Source organism: Physeter macrocephalus, chromosome 10, assembly GCF_002837175.3.
Source record: "Physeter macrocephalus isolate SW-GA chromosome 10, ASM283717v5, whole genome shotgun sequence".
NCBI classification, from domain to species: Eukaryota; Metazoa; Chordata; class Mammalia; order Artiodactyla; family Physeteridae; genus Physeter; species Physeter macrocephalus.
This window is the reverse complement of record NC_041223.1, coordinates 19,155,544-19,172,984: the sequence shown is the minus strand read 5'-3', so window position 1 is coordinate 19,172,984 and position 17,441 is coordinate 19,155,544. Positions and strand designations below refer to the sequence as shown.

General features: G+C 41.1%; 1 protein-coding gene across 2 annotated transcripts in view; it reads left to right on the top strand.

The window, feature by feature from the left end:
• Positions 1 to 8,875, top strand: part of GRM1 (glutamate metabotropic receptor 1) — a 355,259-nt gene extending 346,384 nt beyond the window's left edge. Inside the window, exon 8 of one of the 2 annotated variants that reach the window (XM_024122616.2) lies at positions 7,088 to 8,875. In XM_024122616.2, the coding sequence (XP_023978384.1) occupies positions 7,088 to 8,018 (931 nt within the window). In that variant the 3' untranslated portion in view covers positions 8,019 to 8,875. The remainder of the gene's footprint in view (positions 1 to 7,087) is intronic. The other variant, XM_024122617.1, reaches the window with a different exon arrangement.
• The last annotated feature ends 8,566 nt before the right edge of the window (positions 8,876 to 17,441 follow it).

The window sequence follows — 17,441 nt, the reverse complement described above, 5'->3', positions numbered from 1 at the left end:
GACTGCCTTAATTTGATAGTCCATCGTTCTTAAAAGGACACTGTCAAGCTGTTAGTCTTTTTGCTTTTTTATGTTTTGATGCAAGAGGCAACGTTTTTTTCCCATTCTAGAGATTCACTTTTGTTTGTGACTCCCACTCACAAACTTGAAAGTGAATTTTCCCCCTTCGCAAATTTGTCAGCTTCTCCTTGGCAAACAGAGCTCTTTCTTTTGTTTTCTTTCTTTGCCTTTTTTTGCTGCTACACAAATGTTTGATATGATCCTGTCTGCATTAAAGTAAAAGCCATAATTTGAACTTATGGAAGGATTCCATAATGTCAGTTTGACGAGGTGGACACCAGCCTTTGCTGGGTGCCTCCTATGCCCTGGGGAGCACAAAACAAAAGTTCTGTGAGTCCCACAAAAAGTGAGTTTTGCAAAAAAACAAAAACAAAAACAAACAAACAAAAAAAGGAAAGTAGCTATTTTCCCAGAACTTTAGTGCTTTTATCAGATTTTTCTCCATCTGATAAAACCGGTGCATGTTTGGTCCAATTTTTGACCTTTAGATCTTGACAGTGTCTCTTTAAGTCAACAAAAGAACATAGACCATGTTCAATTCATTGTGCACGGAGTCTGTGGTCATTTTCAGCTGTTCCTTTACAGCCCTTCAAACTCCTGGGAGAGTCAAAGGTACACATTCCTGCAGCAGGAGGGAGCTCACTGATGAGGTGTCTGTGGCTTGACTAGCTCTTCAGATGAGAAAAGCCCAATTTGTTCAAATGTTTGCTACTGAACCTGGCTGTGGAGCCCGGTGAATGGGGCCCTAGCGTCTCTTCTCTTCACTCAGTGGAGTGCATTGGGAAGTCGTGTTCTGACATTCTCTGGAAAGGCCCCAATAGAAAGTGTGTGGTCTCAATCAAATCGTACTGACTCTTGGAGGGAAAAATAAGTGATGGTGGGAGGAGTCTGCACATCTAGATCAGAGCCACTCTAGTCTGCTTGGATGCATTCTCTGTAGTTCTCCCAAGTCAAAAAGCATTGAGTGTTTCTTGCACCAAGGGTTGAGTCTGACCAAGAACACAGGAAGGACATCCTGATTATGACAGCTGCTGGCTGCCTGTCAAAAGGGATTGATGGGACTAGTAGATGTGCTTGTCGTGTCATGACAGCAGGGCCAGAGAGAGAAGAGAGTCACTTAACATTCCATGACATAAAGGTGAGTGCCTAAAAGCAAAAACAAAGGCTGAAAGTGGGTCCATCACTGGTGGGTGACAAAAAATAATGCAACAGTCAGCAAAGCTAACAGTTTGGTTGTAAAGAACTTTTGAAATAAGATCTACTCAAGCTTTCTGGAGATAGTAAAGGACCAGGAGGAGATTGGTAGCTTCTAAGCTGTGCACCATAGACTAAGACTGACTGTTTTTAGCCTTGGTTGTTGGCTGCAAAAAAAAAAAATAAATAAGGTATGTTCTTTTTGTGACCTTCGGTTTCCACAGCTTTTGTGAAACAGCAAGGCAAAGGGACTAGTGGTAGAAATAAAGCTGCCTACTGGATCATTATGGTCTGCCTAGATCTCTCCTGCCTCTGAGGAGTCATCCCTGCAGGGCAATGCAACTGCCCTATATTTCCAGGGGAAATGTCAGGACTCCAAGTATTGCTGAAAAGCATCGAAAGATTTGCTATTAAAATTATAGGTCTGGACGCATGGAGCATAGAAAAAAATGATAATGCTTGACCTGAACTTTCTTCAAAAGGAACATAATTAGGTTCATCTATACCTCCTGGAGGAATATAATTACACCTGATATACCTCTGCCAAAACAATGCTGCTGTACCAACATGATGTCGTAAATAAACTTTGGCACCAGAATTTCTTTCCTCAGCCAGCAATCATTATTAGGTTGAGCCGAAGGCCATTTAAAATGTACTTAGAAAAAGTTTAGTAACCATCAGAATTCTACTCTTTAGTTTGAAATAGATTTGTCAATTTTCTCAAGACAGTAGACCCTACACCCGGACACAGTTTATGGGCTCTTACATACTTTATTGATGAGGTAATTTCACTTGTAGATGTCTTTTTCTTTATTAGTTCATTGGAGAAAGCACAAGGCTTAATAAAGGCAAACTGATTTTCTTTATGTTGTCTTTTATCCTGAATCATATAACTTTAGGATAGTCAATGTGATTGATCTAAAGATTCTAAAGGGAGGACTGTATATTTAGACTTTGTGATATTGTATATTTCAGCAAGCCAAATGGTTTTCTGATTAGCTTTTGATGAGGTTAGAATCAAAGAGGAGAGGGATAAAATTCTCAATGCCATTTAAGATTTAATATCATCAGAAACTACCATGTTCTCACGATATCGAAAAGCTTTTGTCTTCACCAACGCATTCACAGATTCTCTACCTTACAAGAAGTGGTGATTCAATAAGGTGAGAAATTTTAAATATGTTCAGATAAGCTTCCAAAGATATATAGATATATATATACTGAATATATATATAAATATATATATATATATACAGAATATATACTAAATAGGCATATTTTTTCTGGAAAGCTTTCAAGAAGGGAAACTGTAGTCGGTGGGGGTTCTTTGTGTTGAAGACTAACTTGGGGTTGCCTGGGAAAACAGGAGTCTGACTCAAAGGGTTTCAAATAGTCCTATGCCTGATGTGCTACAAGAATCACTGTTCAAACTGCATTCTAGTACCAGCTTGCTGAAGCAGGTGGAGGTGAGATACCTGGACAGGGCAGCTCTGGCATCCCATCTGAAGTGTCTCAGGGCAACACCACCTCCTCCTTGAAAGGCCAAATGTCCCAGTCGTAGCTGCAGGGCCACAGCAGAACTGTCTGCAAGCCTGTGGCTGTAGCTTGTTTACTTGGTGAGCCATTCTCTCCACGCTGTGACCCAATGGCATTTCCTCTTTCCATTTTCATTTTCAAAGAAAACAAATGCTACCCTCCTCAGATTCCAAGGAGCGAGACTTCCCTCCTCTTGGGGAGGTCTTGCCTTGTCTGGGCTCTCTGGATGCCATCCTTAGGTCTGTTGTGCAGCTATTAAGCCTAGTGGCAAAGACTTGCATTGGACATAATGGAGACAGGTGTTGTGCAAGCTTCCCCCTCAAGCAGCTTGTGCAGGATGTGTCCCTCCTGATCTCAAATATCCACCCACTGTTATTCCCATTTTAGACATCTCTGCAGCAGAGAGCAGTGTACTCTGCAGATGTAACTAGTACTTACCGAAACAAAACAGACAGAATCGCTCTGAATGCCAAAGGTAAACTAATCTGAAAAAAAAAAAGATACACTAATCGGTTTACACCACCCACTTCCAACTATTCTCTAAAGTGCTGTAAATATTCGGTTTTCTGTTTGGGGGGGATTGTGATACTTATCTAACGAAAGAAACACCAAAGCAAGATCCCAAGCCTGCTGGAGCTGGAGCCGCTGCCCTCCTCCCGCTTAGCTCTACAGGACTCTCAGCGTATATCATCCTCCATGTCTCTAGTTCCTCCTAGGCCTCACAGCGATTTCCTCCGATCACTTCAATATCAGTAAATATATTTAGCCACTCTAGGTATTTACTCCAAACACTACTGCATTTGATCTTCAAATATAAGATTGTTCAGTCTGATGTCTGTCTTTTGAAGTCAGAGCAAGAAAGGTCGGGTGCTTTGTGACAATTTTTGGTGTTTCTAAACCAGGTTGCTTTGCCTAAGATTAGGGAACCAAGTAAAATTAAATAATAGAATGAAGAAGCTGATGGCTGGAACACCATGTATTAAAGTTATCCGGGTTTAAATAAAAGTCTTATTTCATAATAATATTGCATCCTTATAATGCATTTATTCCTTTTTGCTGCCCCATATTTTATAAATTTTTCTCTTCTTAATATCACAGCAATGGGTTCTCAAGCTTTTCAAATAGGATAATCACTTTTCACACGAAAATGGTTATTAAACCTTCACCTGAATCTGTGATAGTAATTGTACCTTTATTAGTGGCCACTTGAACACAAAACATGAAAAAAAGCTTCTCAGAACTTAGTTACACTTGTATCTAGAAGTACCATTTATCATAACAGCATTTTGCATTTAAAAATAGCAGCCCATAATCTACAAAAACATAATATTGATTCAGCCTAAAAACAATGCTTTAATGTACATGTAGATTCATGGACCATGCAAGCTGTCTGTGAACCATAGGTTAAAAATAACTAATCTAGAAAGACCAAAGTTTATACCCTGTGATGCAGTTTCTATGAGATTGTGCCTTTCTTTCCTCCACTCTGGTTTTTAGGAAGCAATTTATTTTGTCCTTGAAAAAAAAAGGTTAATCTAATTTTCTTAATCTGATAAATTCCCTAGGGCATTATAACTGTTTCCTCATTAAATAGCACTTTATAGAAAATCTAGAGCAAGACTCTGAGGGGAAGGAAAGTTGCTAATTTTGACAGCCAGGGTGAAAATCTTCCATCACAAGAATAAAATTGCTAATGGATTAAATAGAACTAAATTGTGATCATATCTGTCTGCAAGATGATTAATAATGCCTTTTACATGATTTAAAAAGAGGCTCATAGAGGACCCCTGGACAAGGTGGAAAACTACCCATGTGAGGGAGCCAGAGAGTGAACTAAGTCCCAGCAATACAAGGTTACCTTTTTTGCTGGCATATATGGAGACTGGGCAATGTTTTGTTTGGATATCTAAGCCTACTGATTGAATTAGGTCAGACTAGCTCTCAAGGGAATTGGTTTTTAAAACACACACACACACACACACACACACACACACACACACCCCTAAATGACACAAGCAGCCTTTTAGTTTGGTGATTTTCTTAATGAGCATGGAGAGGCAAGCATCTGGAGAAGGAAAAAGTGTTTCCATTGCAATTGAAAAGGATGCAAAGCATTGCAGTTGGAAATTACGCTAAAGCATATTTATGCAAGGCAAGAGGCAACTGGGCAGTCTTATACTTTCTGGAAGAGGCATATTAAATGCATAAGGAGAGAAAAAGTGGGAGTAGAGTGGGAGATGGAGGAAACTGAGAAAGGTGAAAGTGGGAGGTGAGCTTGCCTGGAATTTCAAACTCAGAAGAGGAGCTGTGGGTTCTGGTCTTGCCTTTGGCTGGTTGACTGCTCTTGCCAGAACACCACCAGCTCATTCTTCAGTTTGCTCACCTCAGGAGAGAGTCAGCTATTCTAACAAGAGAGTGTAGAAGTTGATAAGTCAGTAATTTCACATTTATAAGCAGATATACATTCTTAGAGAATATATTAAGCATACATTTGAGTGAAATATTAATTTTGATATAGTATTTTGGAGATGAGATTTTTCTTGGACAATTAAAAATACAGCATAGATTATCAGGTATATGGAGGAACTGCCTTCTTCCCAAATAATGAGAAAATTTTACCTGTTATATCTATTTTAAAACTTTTAAATCCAGAATTTTCTATAATTGATATCAGACTTTCAACACAAATCTGTATTTATTTGACTCACTTCACTTTCAGGATTATAAAATTTGAAATGTCAAAACACTACCTTCATCATAAATGTGGTACTCACATCTAATTTTTGAAGTAGTCGTTCTTGTATTTTCAAAATGATTAAATAAACCGTTAACTATTGATCATTTCCTACATTTTTCCAAACAAAAGAATCCGATATGAAATAGTCTGTTTCACATATCCACCTAAGAAAAAAATACTCATTTTCCCTCTTCCTTTTAGTGTCAAAAATGTGTCATTATTGTGCTACTTTCTCTGTTGTTTTCATGGACACAAAGAAAAAGCAAACTCCTGAAAAAAAATAGAAGAAGAAAAAATGATTTCCCGATTTAAGTATTAACACTATTGTTATTAATAGTATGCTATGTTAAGGTACCACCATCTGCTAAAAATTATACAGAAAATAAACTGAGTCCGAAAGTAAGACCAGAATTATTAGAACAGACAGAATAGAATTTGTAGTATATGCACCCAGTACGTCTCATTTTTTTTTTCTTCAGAGATATATTCTATTTGGTTGGTTTTATAAGGATCCCATGAAAATGAAAGTTGGTAAGTGTGGAGGATTGCTGGTGCCCTAAGACTTTTTTTCACCAATGCTCAATGAGGAAAAGGCCCCGGAGAAGTCTGGTCTCAGTAACTTCTGCTTTGTCTGAATCTTAATTTTGTCACATTTGCATCAAGCTATGCGAGAAGACTAAAGCAGATATGGGTATTTTTTGTATTTTTCTGGGCCTTCCAGTTCTGTCTCTTTCAAACACACCTCATTAAATGTTGCCGGTGTGAAAATCCCAAACTAGCTGCTATGTGAATTGTGATCCACTGTATGTGTCAGGAATAATACTTTGAAATAAAAAGAAAGCCAAAAGTTAGGAAACTCTTAAGTGAAGCATGGGTCTGGGTTTTTCTGTCATCTCCTTTTTTTCTCTTCTGTACAGATGCCATGTGCATAATCACGCCACCCCTGTTAACACAGGAAATACCTGCATATCAGAATGGGCAGCTGAGAGGATGTATTTTATAACTTCACAGGACAATGAGAGTAGCTTTATCCGTGTGTTTTAATTTGTTCCAGGGACTAAGAAGAAAGGGAGGCCATAGCTATGGTCATTATGCTCTGTTGTCCATGTGTAACTAAGATTTTATTTTTAATTTGTTTCCTCCATCAATTTTGGAATCTTTCAAAGGCGTGCACTGAGCAACAATTTTATCATTGCCTTAGAGTGTGTGTGTATGTGTGTGGGTGTGTGTGTAATAGCTGTGAAATCATAGACCTAAATGAAAAGAGCTGCTTCTGCAACAAGCTGGCTCTTCTCCCCTACAACTTTTCTCAGGGTCAAAATGTCCTACCTTGTCTTGAGGTGGATGGAATCCCAGGTTGCTTCAGAGGCAGCCTGTGGTCACTGCAGATTTTGGTGTTGGATGTATGATAAGGAGGGAGTAGGGGTGTGGAGGACAAGCATACGTACCGTCGAGGGGGGAGTCAACTTGCTTTGAGCTGGGCTAACAAATGTTTTATATGTATGTCATCCTGTGTGCATGATATACCTGCAAATAAACCCATCTCTATTTTATTCATAGTTTTAATGGCAAGTCTGTGTCATGGTCTGAACCAGGTGGAAGACAGGTGCCCAAGGGACAGCACATGTGGCACCGCCTCTCTGTGCACGTGAAGACCAATGAGACGGCCTGCAACCAAACAGCCGTCATCAAACCCCTCACTAAAAGTTACCAAGGCTCCGGCAAGAGCCTGACCTTTTCCGATACCAGCACCAAGACCCTTTACAGCGTGGAGGAGGAGGATGCCCGGCCGATCGCCTTCAGCCCGCCCAGCAGTCCTTCTATGGTGGTGCACCGACGCGTGCCAACCGCGGTGAGCACCCCGCCTCTGCCGCCCTGCCTGACCGCAGAGGAGACCCCCCTCTTCCTGACCGACCCGGCCGTCCCCAGGGGCTTGCCCCCTCCCCTCCAGCCGCCGCCGCCGCCGCCGCCGCCAGCGCAGAAATCCCTCATGGACCAGCTGCAGGGAGTGGTCAGCAATTTCAGCGCCGGGATCCCGGATTTCAACTCGGTGCTCGCAGTCCCCGGGGCTCCGGGGAACGGGCTGCGGCCCCTCTTCCCGCCCCCGGCGCCGCCGCAGCACCTGCAGATGCTGCCGCTGCAGCTGAGCTCCTTCGGGGAGGAGCCCGTCTCCCCGTCGGCCGAGGACGACGACGAGGACGACAGCGAGAGGTTCAAGCTCCTGCAGGAGTACTTGTACGAGCGGGAAGGGAACACGGAGGAAGACGAAGTGGAGGAGGAGGAGGAGGAGGAGGAGCTGCGGGCGGCCAGCAAACCAACCCCAGAGGACTCGCCCGCCCTGACGCCTCCGTCCCCCTTCCGCGACTCGGCGGCCTCGGGCAGCTCGGCGCCCAGCTCCCCCGTGTCCGAGTCGGTGCTCTGCACCCCTCCCAACGTGACCTACGCCTCTGTCATCCTGAGGGACTATAAGCAAAGCTCTTCCACCCTGTAGGGAGGAGGTGTCCACAGGGAAAAGCAGGAGTGGTCAGGGGGCACCAGCAGCTCCGGAGACTTGCAGAAAGCTGGGGGAGGTGAGGTCAGGAGCAAGGAAGAGGTCGCGGCTGCCGTCTTAGTAAGACCAGCGCGAGGGACGCGGGACTCTGCCAGCAAAAAGTGATCCAGGCGAAGATTCTGATTCCTGAATTATTCAAAAGCCTTCTCTGGGAAGAAAGGGAATTCTGACAAAGCACAATCCCATATAGTATGTAACTTTAATCGCAAAAATGAACAAAATCAACCAACATAAACTCTTCGGACCATTGTGCATAGATATACATGCCCACACCCTTGGCCCCGTGTGGAAGGGGACAGCCCGGGAGGAGCGCCCAGTTGAATCATTAGCTCGTCGTCATGGTATTCCAGCGAGCATGGTGGAGTCAGACAGAGCAGGTGGGTGAAGGAGGGGCAGGCGTGGAACCACCCGGAGAACAGTGATGGACAGCAGCTCATTTCTCTCAAGCCCTTCTCCCTACGGGGCCCACAGACCCCTGGTCTTCGGGACACTCGGGAACTGGCCCAAAAAGGGGCCTCTGTTCGCCGACTGCACCCATCCAGTGCCAGCCTTGCTGTCACACTTGGAGAAAGGTGTGTGGATACCTTGCTGCTTTGTGATTTCCCTCTATTTAGAAAACAGGAATAAGAGCAAAATTATCACCAAAAAGCGTTTCATCAGGAGTGCTAAGGGAGGGCGGAATGAGAAGCAAGACAGTGCATAAGCTTGGGGCTTTGAACAAAATCAGTCAGCAAATATCAGCTTCCCATATCTGATGCTCGCTTATTGGTGATTTCAGAAGAAGTCCAGACAAGAGATTGTTTTCACAGTGGCAGAAGACATTTTGTGGATTTACTTGTGTGCCAAGGGGGCTCTCCTTTGCCCTTATGTTAAAGAGAACAAACCATGTGGCAAAATTGTTACCTTCCATTTACTGTAGCAAATAATACTTACCAGTTGAACTTCTAAGATGCAGTATGTGTATTTGGTGCCATTGTTTCTCCTATGTGCTACAGAAACAAATCCATCTTTGAACTTAATGGTGTACTCATAGCAACTATTATTGGTTTAAATGACAAATAATTCTAATTGTCACTGAAGTCCCTGTAACTAGCAAGTGAATGTGTTCCTGTGTCCTTATATACCTGTGATAATGAAATTTGTGCAAAGTAATGTCAATCTAACTGCAACAAGAAGACTGTCTTCCAATATAGTGTAGATATATTTATGTTCCAAATAACATTTTATATACCATTGCCATCGGTATTTACAGGAGCTCTTTGAAGGTTTGACTGCTTTGGTCCAATGTTTTTCATATGCTGCTCAGATGGTCCCTCTTCTTCTAAGAGGGAATTTATTTTTCAGATATTTTAGGATGTGGAAATATGTTATTAATGAAGAGGTTTGAAAATTTGTTATACTAAAAGTTCGCAGAAACTGTGGGTAACAATAAAAAGGTACATTTTATAAACTTGCACACATCATTATTAAAACATAAGATTGAAATGGCAGTATTTACATTATTTCAGGTTTCTTTAGGGTTTGTTTGTTTTCTTAATTTTCCACAGCTTCTTGAGCTTTATGTGCTTAAAGCATATACTAACTTCTAAGTCTGGTCATGAATTCCCAAATTATTTATTCATCACTTTTTGATCTCTTTTAATTTTTATTTCCACGTTCTTTCATTCCTATATTTTCACTCATAACTTGTCTTTTTATTTTTGTTATTTGCGGTGTATACTATCCACATACATGTAATCCAGTTGTTTCTTTTTTGCTCCCCCTTTTTCTCCCCAGTAAAAGAGATTTTTCTTGCTGTTTTGATTTCTTGTATTACTTGGGAATGAATCTTATCCCCTTAAGTATCTTTGTTTATGCCTTATGTTCAGTCGTGTTTAATATGCTTCCTTCATGTTGAAGCTGCTGATTTCTCAGCCAAAATGTATCTTAGACTCTTTAAATACTCACTGCATCATTTGTTCAGAATTTAACATCCACTCCAATGTTTGAGGCTCATACTTTTTATGTCTTCCCATATTCTACTGTCAAGTTTAGTCAGTTTTATATCAAGAATAGACTGCCTTTCCTTTTAAAAAATTACTTTATTACACCTTTGGTAGAAAGACCTCATGACTGAAACATGGATTTCGGTTCCATATTTTCACTGTCATGAAGCAGAATGAGGAAAATGGATGGTTCCAATGCTTAATATACGGTCTACTAATTGGCAGACTAGCAAGGGAAAGTATACTATCTATTATTAGTGAAACAGGTTTTTTGTCTTAATGCCACTGACATATGTTCTTAAGATCAGGACTTGCGCATTCAGATACTTTTAAAGTAAGACTAGATCAGGAAAACTGCTTCTACTATTCAAATACTATATCAGTTTGTCCTGAGGTTGTAGTCTGAGACATTTGGTGAACACATTCAACACCAGTCACGTTATTACTCTGAATGCCCACTATTATCATGATTTAAAGTTTTCCTGAATACAACAGAGTACTAGCTCTTAAATTACAATTGTTCAAAATTGGAAATGTACACATACATACCCTATAAGAAAAGGACAAAAACTTTCCACCTTAATGTATGTGCTTATACAAATTGTATAGCTCTTGTAAAAGTGTTTTCCTTTGGCTTGTTACTGTCTGTTGTCAAATAATCTTGATACTGCTGTATAATAAATATTTTCTATTAAATGTGTATATTCCCTCTCTCTACTTTGTAAGAGTGACAATAATAGAAACAGACTGACTGGTATAAAAAATAATTTCAATGGTTTTGTTTGCTCAGCACATGTCTTCTAGGTGAAAGCTGGAGATCATCACAAAATCTACCGACCAGGTAGGTGACAAAGTAGAGTATAATTTGATCATGAGGAAGCCTGCATCTCTAACTCTAACGTTTAAAATGAAATCCAGAATTTAAATTTTCAGTGTTGTGGCAGACATTGTCATCTACCTTTTTTGATAGAATACGTGAGGCTTGACAAACTCCTGCATCTCCAGCAGAGATTTAGAGAAAGAGGCATCTGAAAGCTCCATCTTTGTTTCATTTGTGCCCCGCACAGATTTTCTCCCCTTGGCTCACACTCTAGGGGCACCTGGTTCCTTACCTTGTTGATACCCTCCTGCTCATCCCAAGTTCCATTCCTGTGTATTTCAATGGAGACATCACTGGTCCCCAGAACAAGGGAGCCTCTTTCATTCACATCTCTAGGTAAGAGCCTACAAAGTAAGGCATCTACCAAGTGTCATTCAAAGAGAAACCTTGGTGGTACCAGGGCCACATCCATGAGAGTGTGGTGCATTTAGATGGAAAGAGCAGCCTCTATCCAGGGAGGCTGATGTTGAAGAAATTACCAGAATCAGGAGCTGAGACACCAGGGGTTTCTTCATTGTGCCCAGAAAATAGAATGAGAAGTTATGAAATGGGAGCTTGGTCTCATGAGGAAAACCCATGGGAGAGAAAATGAGAAACAAAGAACAGCGGAAGAAAAGAAAAAAGAAAAAAAATGAAAATATTTCGGGTGTGCAGTCCAAAGAAACACCCATATACCATGGTGGGTCATAAGGGCCTCCACTTGGAAAGTCCGGAAGCTGCATCACAATGGAGACGTTTGGAGAAGTTGAAATTGGCATCCAGATACCACAAACATTGTATAAGGAACTGCCCCAATAATTTCTATCCTGAGAAGCAATCAAAGAGAATGGAAACAACATTTTTTTAACTTACTCTGTGCCAGAAATTTTGCAGGTCTTTTGCATTCCTTCTCCTTTAGTCTTCCCAGTACTACTGCCACAAGGACTATCTTAGAGAACTGAAATAACTTGCCCAAAGTCTCTTAGCTAGTAAGTGGCTCAAGAGGGAATTGACCCCCATCCTTAGCCAGCACAGAGCCTATGAACTCATGTTCTTCTCCAAAACCCAGGAGAGTATGTAGGAGTTTGTATCTGTTGTGTCTGCTCCCCATTTTGTATTCCCATAGTATTTTATACACATCCCAGATTACATTATAACTTACATGTCTCTTTCCCTGAATAGATTTTTAGCTCCTTTTTGCTTTCTAATACCTGATTTCTGAGGCTTCAAGGCAAAGCAGACACTCAGTAAATGTTTGTTGAGAAAGTAAATGAGTATTGTAACACCATCTAGTTTTCCCAGCCCAGTTCTCTGAAGATTTGTTCCAAGCTCCTTATGGGGTCCAGAGCTCTGTATTTCTACCTACCGGTCCTAAATCTGCCAACAGGAACAACACATGTTTTCATCATGAAAAACAAGCTCTCCTTTTGGCATCAGAGAGAGCTGTCCCACTGGGCAGCAGGTCTGCTTTGCCTGCAGAAGAGGGTGGCAATACTCAGTATCCACTGAACCCAGCCAGAGGTCTGGCAAGGCAGTGCTCGGTGTGGGAAACAGCGTCCTCTGCAGGAGAATTGCAGGTAAGACACAGACTGCTGAAGAAGGCACCAGTTAAAGTGAGGACAAATAAGTCATCCATGGGGGAAGCATGGGCTGGGGGTTCCTTCCTTACAGAAGTGCCTCCCTTTAGACAAAGTAAAAGGCTAACCCGGTCACCAAGGCTTGGGAGAACATGGGAGAAAAGAAGAGCTTAGGTAGGGAGTTGAAATAGTGATGCTATTAAACTGGAAACTGGCTTGATTTTCCCAGGGTAGCTGGAGAAGCAATGCTTATAGATTAATAGACAAGGAAAAAAAGCTTAAGAATGAGAATAACAAAAACTGAGAAGAAAAATAATCATAGAAGTATAGAGCTGGAAGTAAATTTAGAAGTCACTTAAACTCTCACCTCGGTGAGGATGCTATTCCCTTGTGTCCTGTTCTTCCCATGTCAGGCAGGGACCAGGTGAGAAGCCATCGCTATCTGGGGTAGGACAGCAGAAGGACTGGGGGTAACAAGGCCTACTGCCAGCAGTTGTGCAAAGAGAGAGAGCGGTGGCCCTGGATCCTGGAAAAGCAAGTCCAAAACTACGTTATTAATACCCAAAGGTGGCCAGAAAACAGAACTACGGTGCAAATCCAGAATGAAGGTCTCCGGGGAACCAGAAAAACTAAGAGGTAGGACGAGCAAGGTATGCAACAGGATGGCAGTCTGATGGAATTGCAGAGACAAAATGCTATTGACCGAAAAGAGCTTTTGGTGAGAATCACAGAGGCTTGTGTGACCTGGTTTACTTTAAGGGATGGAATGGATTTAGATGACTTCTGCCCTCTGCCTAAGTATTTCCAGGGACTAGGATCTTGCATTAGATAAGGAAACGCTCTAATTGTCAGAAAATTCTTCATTTTCCCAGGTCAAAATTTGCTTTTCTCTAACTTTTGTCCAATCAGAGTTCTGCCTTCTGGAAAAAGACTAAACACATTTAGTCCACTGTGCCCAGGACTTCCCTTCAGCCACTTGAATACAGTGATTATGCCGTTAGTTAGTGGTTTATTCTCCAAGTCAAACTGCTTTACTTTCCTTAACTGTTATCTTTGTTATTAGGTTCCTAAACTACTAATCAGGTTACGGTCATATTCCAATTCTGGAATATTTTTTTTTCAATGTTGCATCCAGAACAGGACAGCTACATTGACTCTTTTGAACCATTATTCTAGTATTGCTGCCTAGTATAGTGTTCATTTTGTTAGCAGTCCTGCCACATTTTGAGCTCACACTTAGCTCTGAGACAGCTGTAACACTTAAGCCATTTTCATGTGTACTGCAGGAAATAGATATGAATGAAGATATTTTTTTAGATTGCATTTTCCCTGGAACAGACCCTGACAGGAGGATTTGAATGCAAATGTATACTGGGGAAGTGATCCCTGGAAGAACTAGTAGGAGAGCAGGGAAATGAGGCAGCCAATATGGCTGCATTGCTGGACTCAGTCCTGCTGGATGGAGTCTCTGGGAGACAGTAGAGCACATGACTCATAACTGTCTCCATTCCCCAAAGAGCAAGGGAGTTGGGCGCATCGAATCACCAATTCCTGTCATGGTTAAGGACTGCTGGGGAGGGAGGTGCATGTCGATTCCAAGTACTTCCAGTGTGTCTCACATGCAGGCTCCTATCTCCAGAGATAGCCTTCAGGCAAAGAATCGCAGATGCTGGCAGTTGGAAACCTAAGAGTTGGCCTATGTGGGGAGGGTGAGTGTCAAGATTGGGCAGGGCACCAACAATACCTGCTATAGATACGATATGGAGATGAGGATGGATAGATAGATAGACATATAGGTAGATAGATAGATAGATAGGAAGCAAGCAGATAACATACATGCCCACAAATACAGATACTGGTACAGATAAGAATATGAGAACGAGAATTGCAGAGGCAAAGCAAAGGTGTACTGAAGGACTTGAAGTGAGAACAAATGCTTCTAGAATCAGCCAGACTACTGTTTTTTTAATAGCAAAGGAAAATCACGAAAGTTTTGTTCTAAATAAATTTGTTCCTAGCTTCTGGGTTATTTCTTTGCAATGATTTCTTAAATTGTGTCATTTCTCTATTAAAAAATAAATTGCATGGTAGAAACTTAGAGAATTAAAGAAAGAAAATAAGCTATAGTCACATCATCCAAATATTAGCATTACAGATATTTTGATTTTACCTTCTAGTGATTTTCATGCAAGTAACTTTGTTTTTAACAGAGTTAGGATCATCTTTCATTTATATTTTTTCTCTGCTTTTTTTATTTAACAATATGACTTAAGCAAGGATTTCCACTTGATCCGAGCTAAGGAATCACCTGCTCATGGAGTTGGGTAAAGTTCCCAATCCCCATGGGCCTGAATCCAGGAAACTTTGGGGTTCCCATCTGAGGTTCACATATACAGCAAATTCCAATATATAGCAGCATAGCTGATAGGGCAGGTTATGGAGAGGCATAATAGATGACCTGAAAGAGAAAACAAAGTCATGACTAAGGAAAATGGAATCTGGGCAAGAATCAGCAACAGGGCTGGAGCAGACAGGGGCAGTGCTTATGCCCGTCAGAACCTAGTGCACTTGGCAATGGAAAGGGCTCTGTGGCTCAATGGTAAGAATGGATCTCTAGGGGCTAACGAGTCTTCCAGCCCCCTCCCCCAACCCCTACATATAAGAGTTAGAATAAGCCACAAGAAGGGGCAGGGATCCCCTTGTAAGCCAACAGGAAACATAAGTGATGGAGATCATGAGGGTCCGAGCCACAGTTTGGGGACAGCCGAGCAGAGGGTTGGCCATTTTAGTCAAATGGTACAAGGGACATCAATGACAAATCAGAAGCAGGTAGTACTGAGCTTTTAGCAACAGCAAGGAAGAGAGCCTCAAAAGATGTTAGAGGTCAAAGCTGTGGGCAGTGTGACCCAGGAAAAGCTGTGGATAAATGGCTGTGGAGAGGTGCAGGGAACAGCAATAGGGGCCAGTAAAGTAACTGAAGGCAGCAGCCAAAACAGATCACAAAGCAGCAGCTGAAACAGAGGAAGGCAGAGGTGCAGGCAGTATACAAATTATATCAAAGTCAATGCTCTCCCTTCAATGACTCAACAGAATTTAGAAATGCCATGGTATTTGCCACGTAGCAGGCAGGGAGTTAGGGTAAATCATTAAAGTGACCTACTTAGTATTCACAAGCAGCTCATAAAACATTTTTTACTGACATTGACAAAGATACTCCATAAACTTTATTATATGTGCACCTTGCAATTTATTTAACCATTCTCCTATTAGATACTTAGATTGTTTACCACTTTTGGAGCCCTGCAAATAATATGAGGAATTATTTCACACCAAAGACTTTTTCTATATATAATATTCCTTTAGGCTGGTTTCCAATAATGTATTATCAGTTATTTGATTATAATTATTATTTATTCCCTCCCAAACAATATGCATTTTACATCACATTTAACTTTGTAACATCCTTTGAGGTAGGGTGTATTCTCATTTTATAAATGAGAAAACTACAGCTCAAAAAAGATGAAGAAACTTGCCTAAACTTGCAAAGCTAGTGGGATCTCCATAGAGATGGCAGTACATTTCCTGGGTTCCAAAGCTCACACTCTGAACCACCATACTATGCTGAGAATTATGCTGAGTACTATGCTGAAAATACTACACTGAAAACTGTTTTGAAAATTCTTGATGCAAGTAAGCACACTTAGTTTGAATAGCAAAATGATGGAAACCTTATATTGCCTACTCTAAAATCACCAGTTGGGAACTGGGTGTGAATTATCTCCCAAAGGGCTTCATGTTTCCTTGGAGCTGGGGAATTTTGCTCAACTCCACCAGCAGAATTACCGCACATTGACTTACAATGGAAATCTACCAACAGAAAAAAGATCTAACTCAAAATTGCTGTCTAATTATAGTAATTTATAAAGGTATTAGAAAAATACTTAAAGTAATAAAGTATAATAATTATTGTATTCTATGGTTCTGCAATTTAATAAATGATATGACATTCTAATTTGAAGTAAATGTACTGGGAATTTTTTAAAGGGTCACCGTTTTTCAGATAGGTAATTATTATTTCCAGAATGTTTACTAAAAGAATTTAGAGTAAAAAAAAAAGTTAGAGAGGGAATGACCCCTCTCCTCAAAAATGTGAAAAATTTCATGAGTAGATTTGAAGATAATTAGCTAACCTTCAAATAGGTGCCACCCGACAATTATAAGATTGAGATGAACATTGTTCAGATATCACTGAAGCTTCAACATATTAGCTACCTTCTTTAAATAAATTCAGTTCAACAGATTTAAAGCATCTAAATGTTTCTTTCACTGAAGGGGTACATCTGGTTTAGGGGAAGATTGCAATATATTTGAAAGAACCCCAGATTGGAAATCCTTAGCTATATATACCCAAAATTAGCTGTTTCCTTGTGGTTAAATCACTTAACTCCTTTAAGCCTCAGCATTTTTAATCTCTAAAATGATGAGTTTGAATTATATAAAATAATAATATATGTATTAAAGACTTATTATGTGTCCCTATGTCCCCAGCATTGTATACTTGACATTGTTTAATCCATACACCTGTGCGAAGTAGGTGTGACGTCTGTATTAATCAGGATATGAGGGGGGGGTGGAGAGAAGATGGCGGAAGAGTAAGACGCCGAGATCACCTTCCTCCTCACAAATACATCAGAAATACACCTACATGTGGAACTGCTCCTACAGAACACCCACTGAACGCTGGCAGAAGACCTCGGACCTCCCAAAAGGCAAGAAACACCCCCACGTACCTGGGTAGGGCAAAAGAAAAAAGAATAAACAGAGACAAAAGAATAGGGACGGGACCTGCACCAGTGGGAGGGAGCCGTGAAGGAGGAAAGGTTCCCACACACTAGAAGCCCCTTCGCGGGCGGAGACTGCGGGTGGCGGAGGGGGGGAAGCT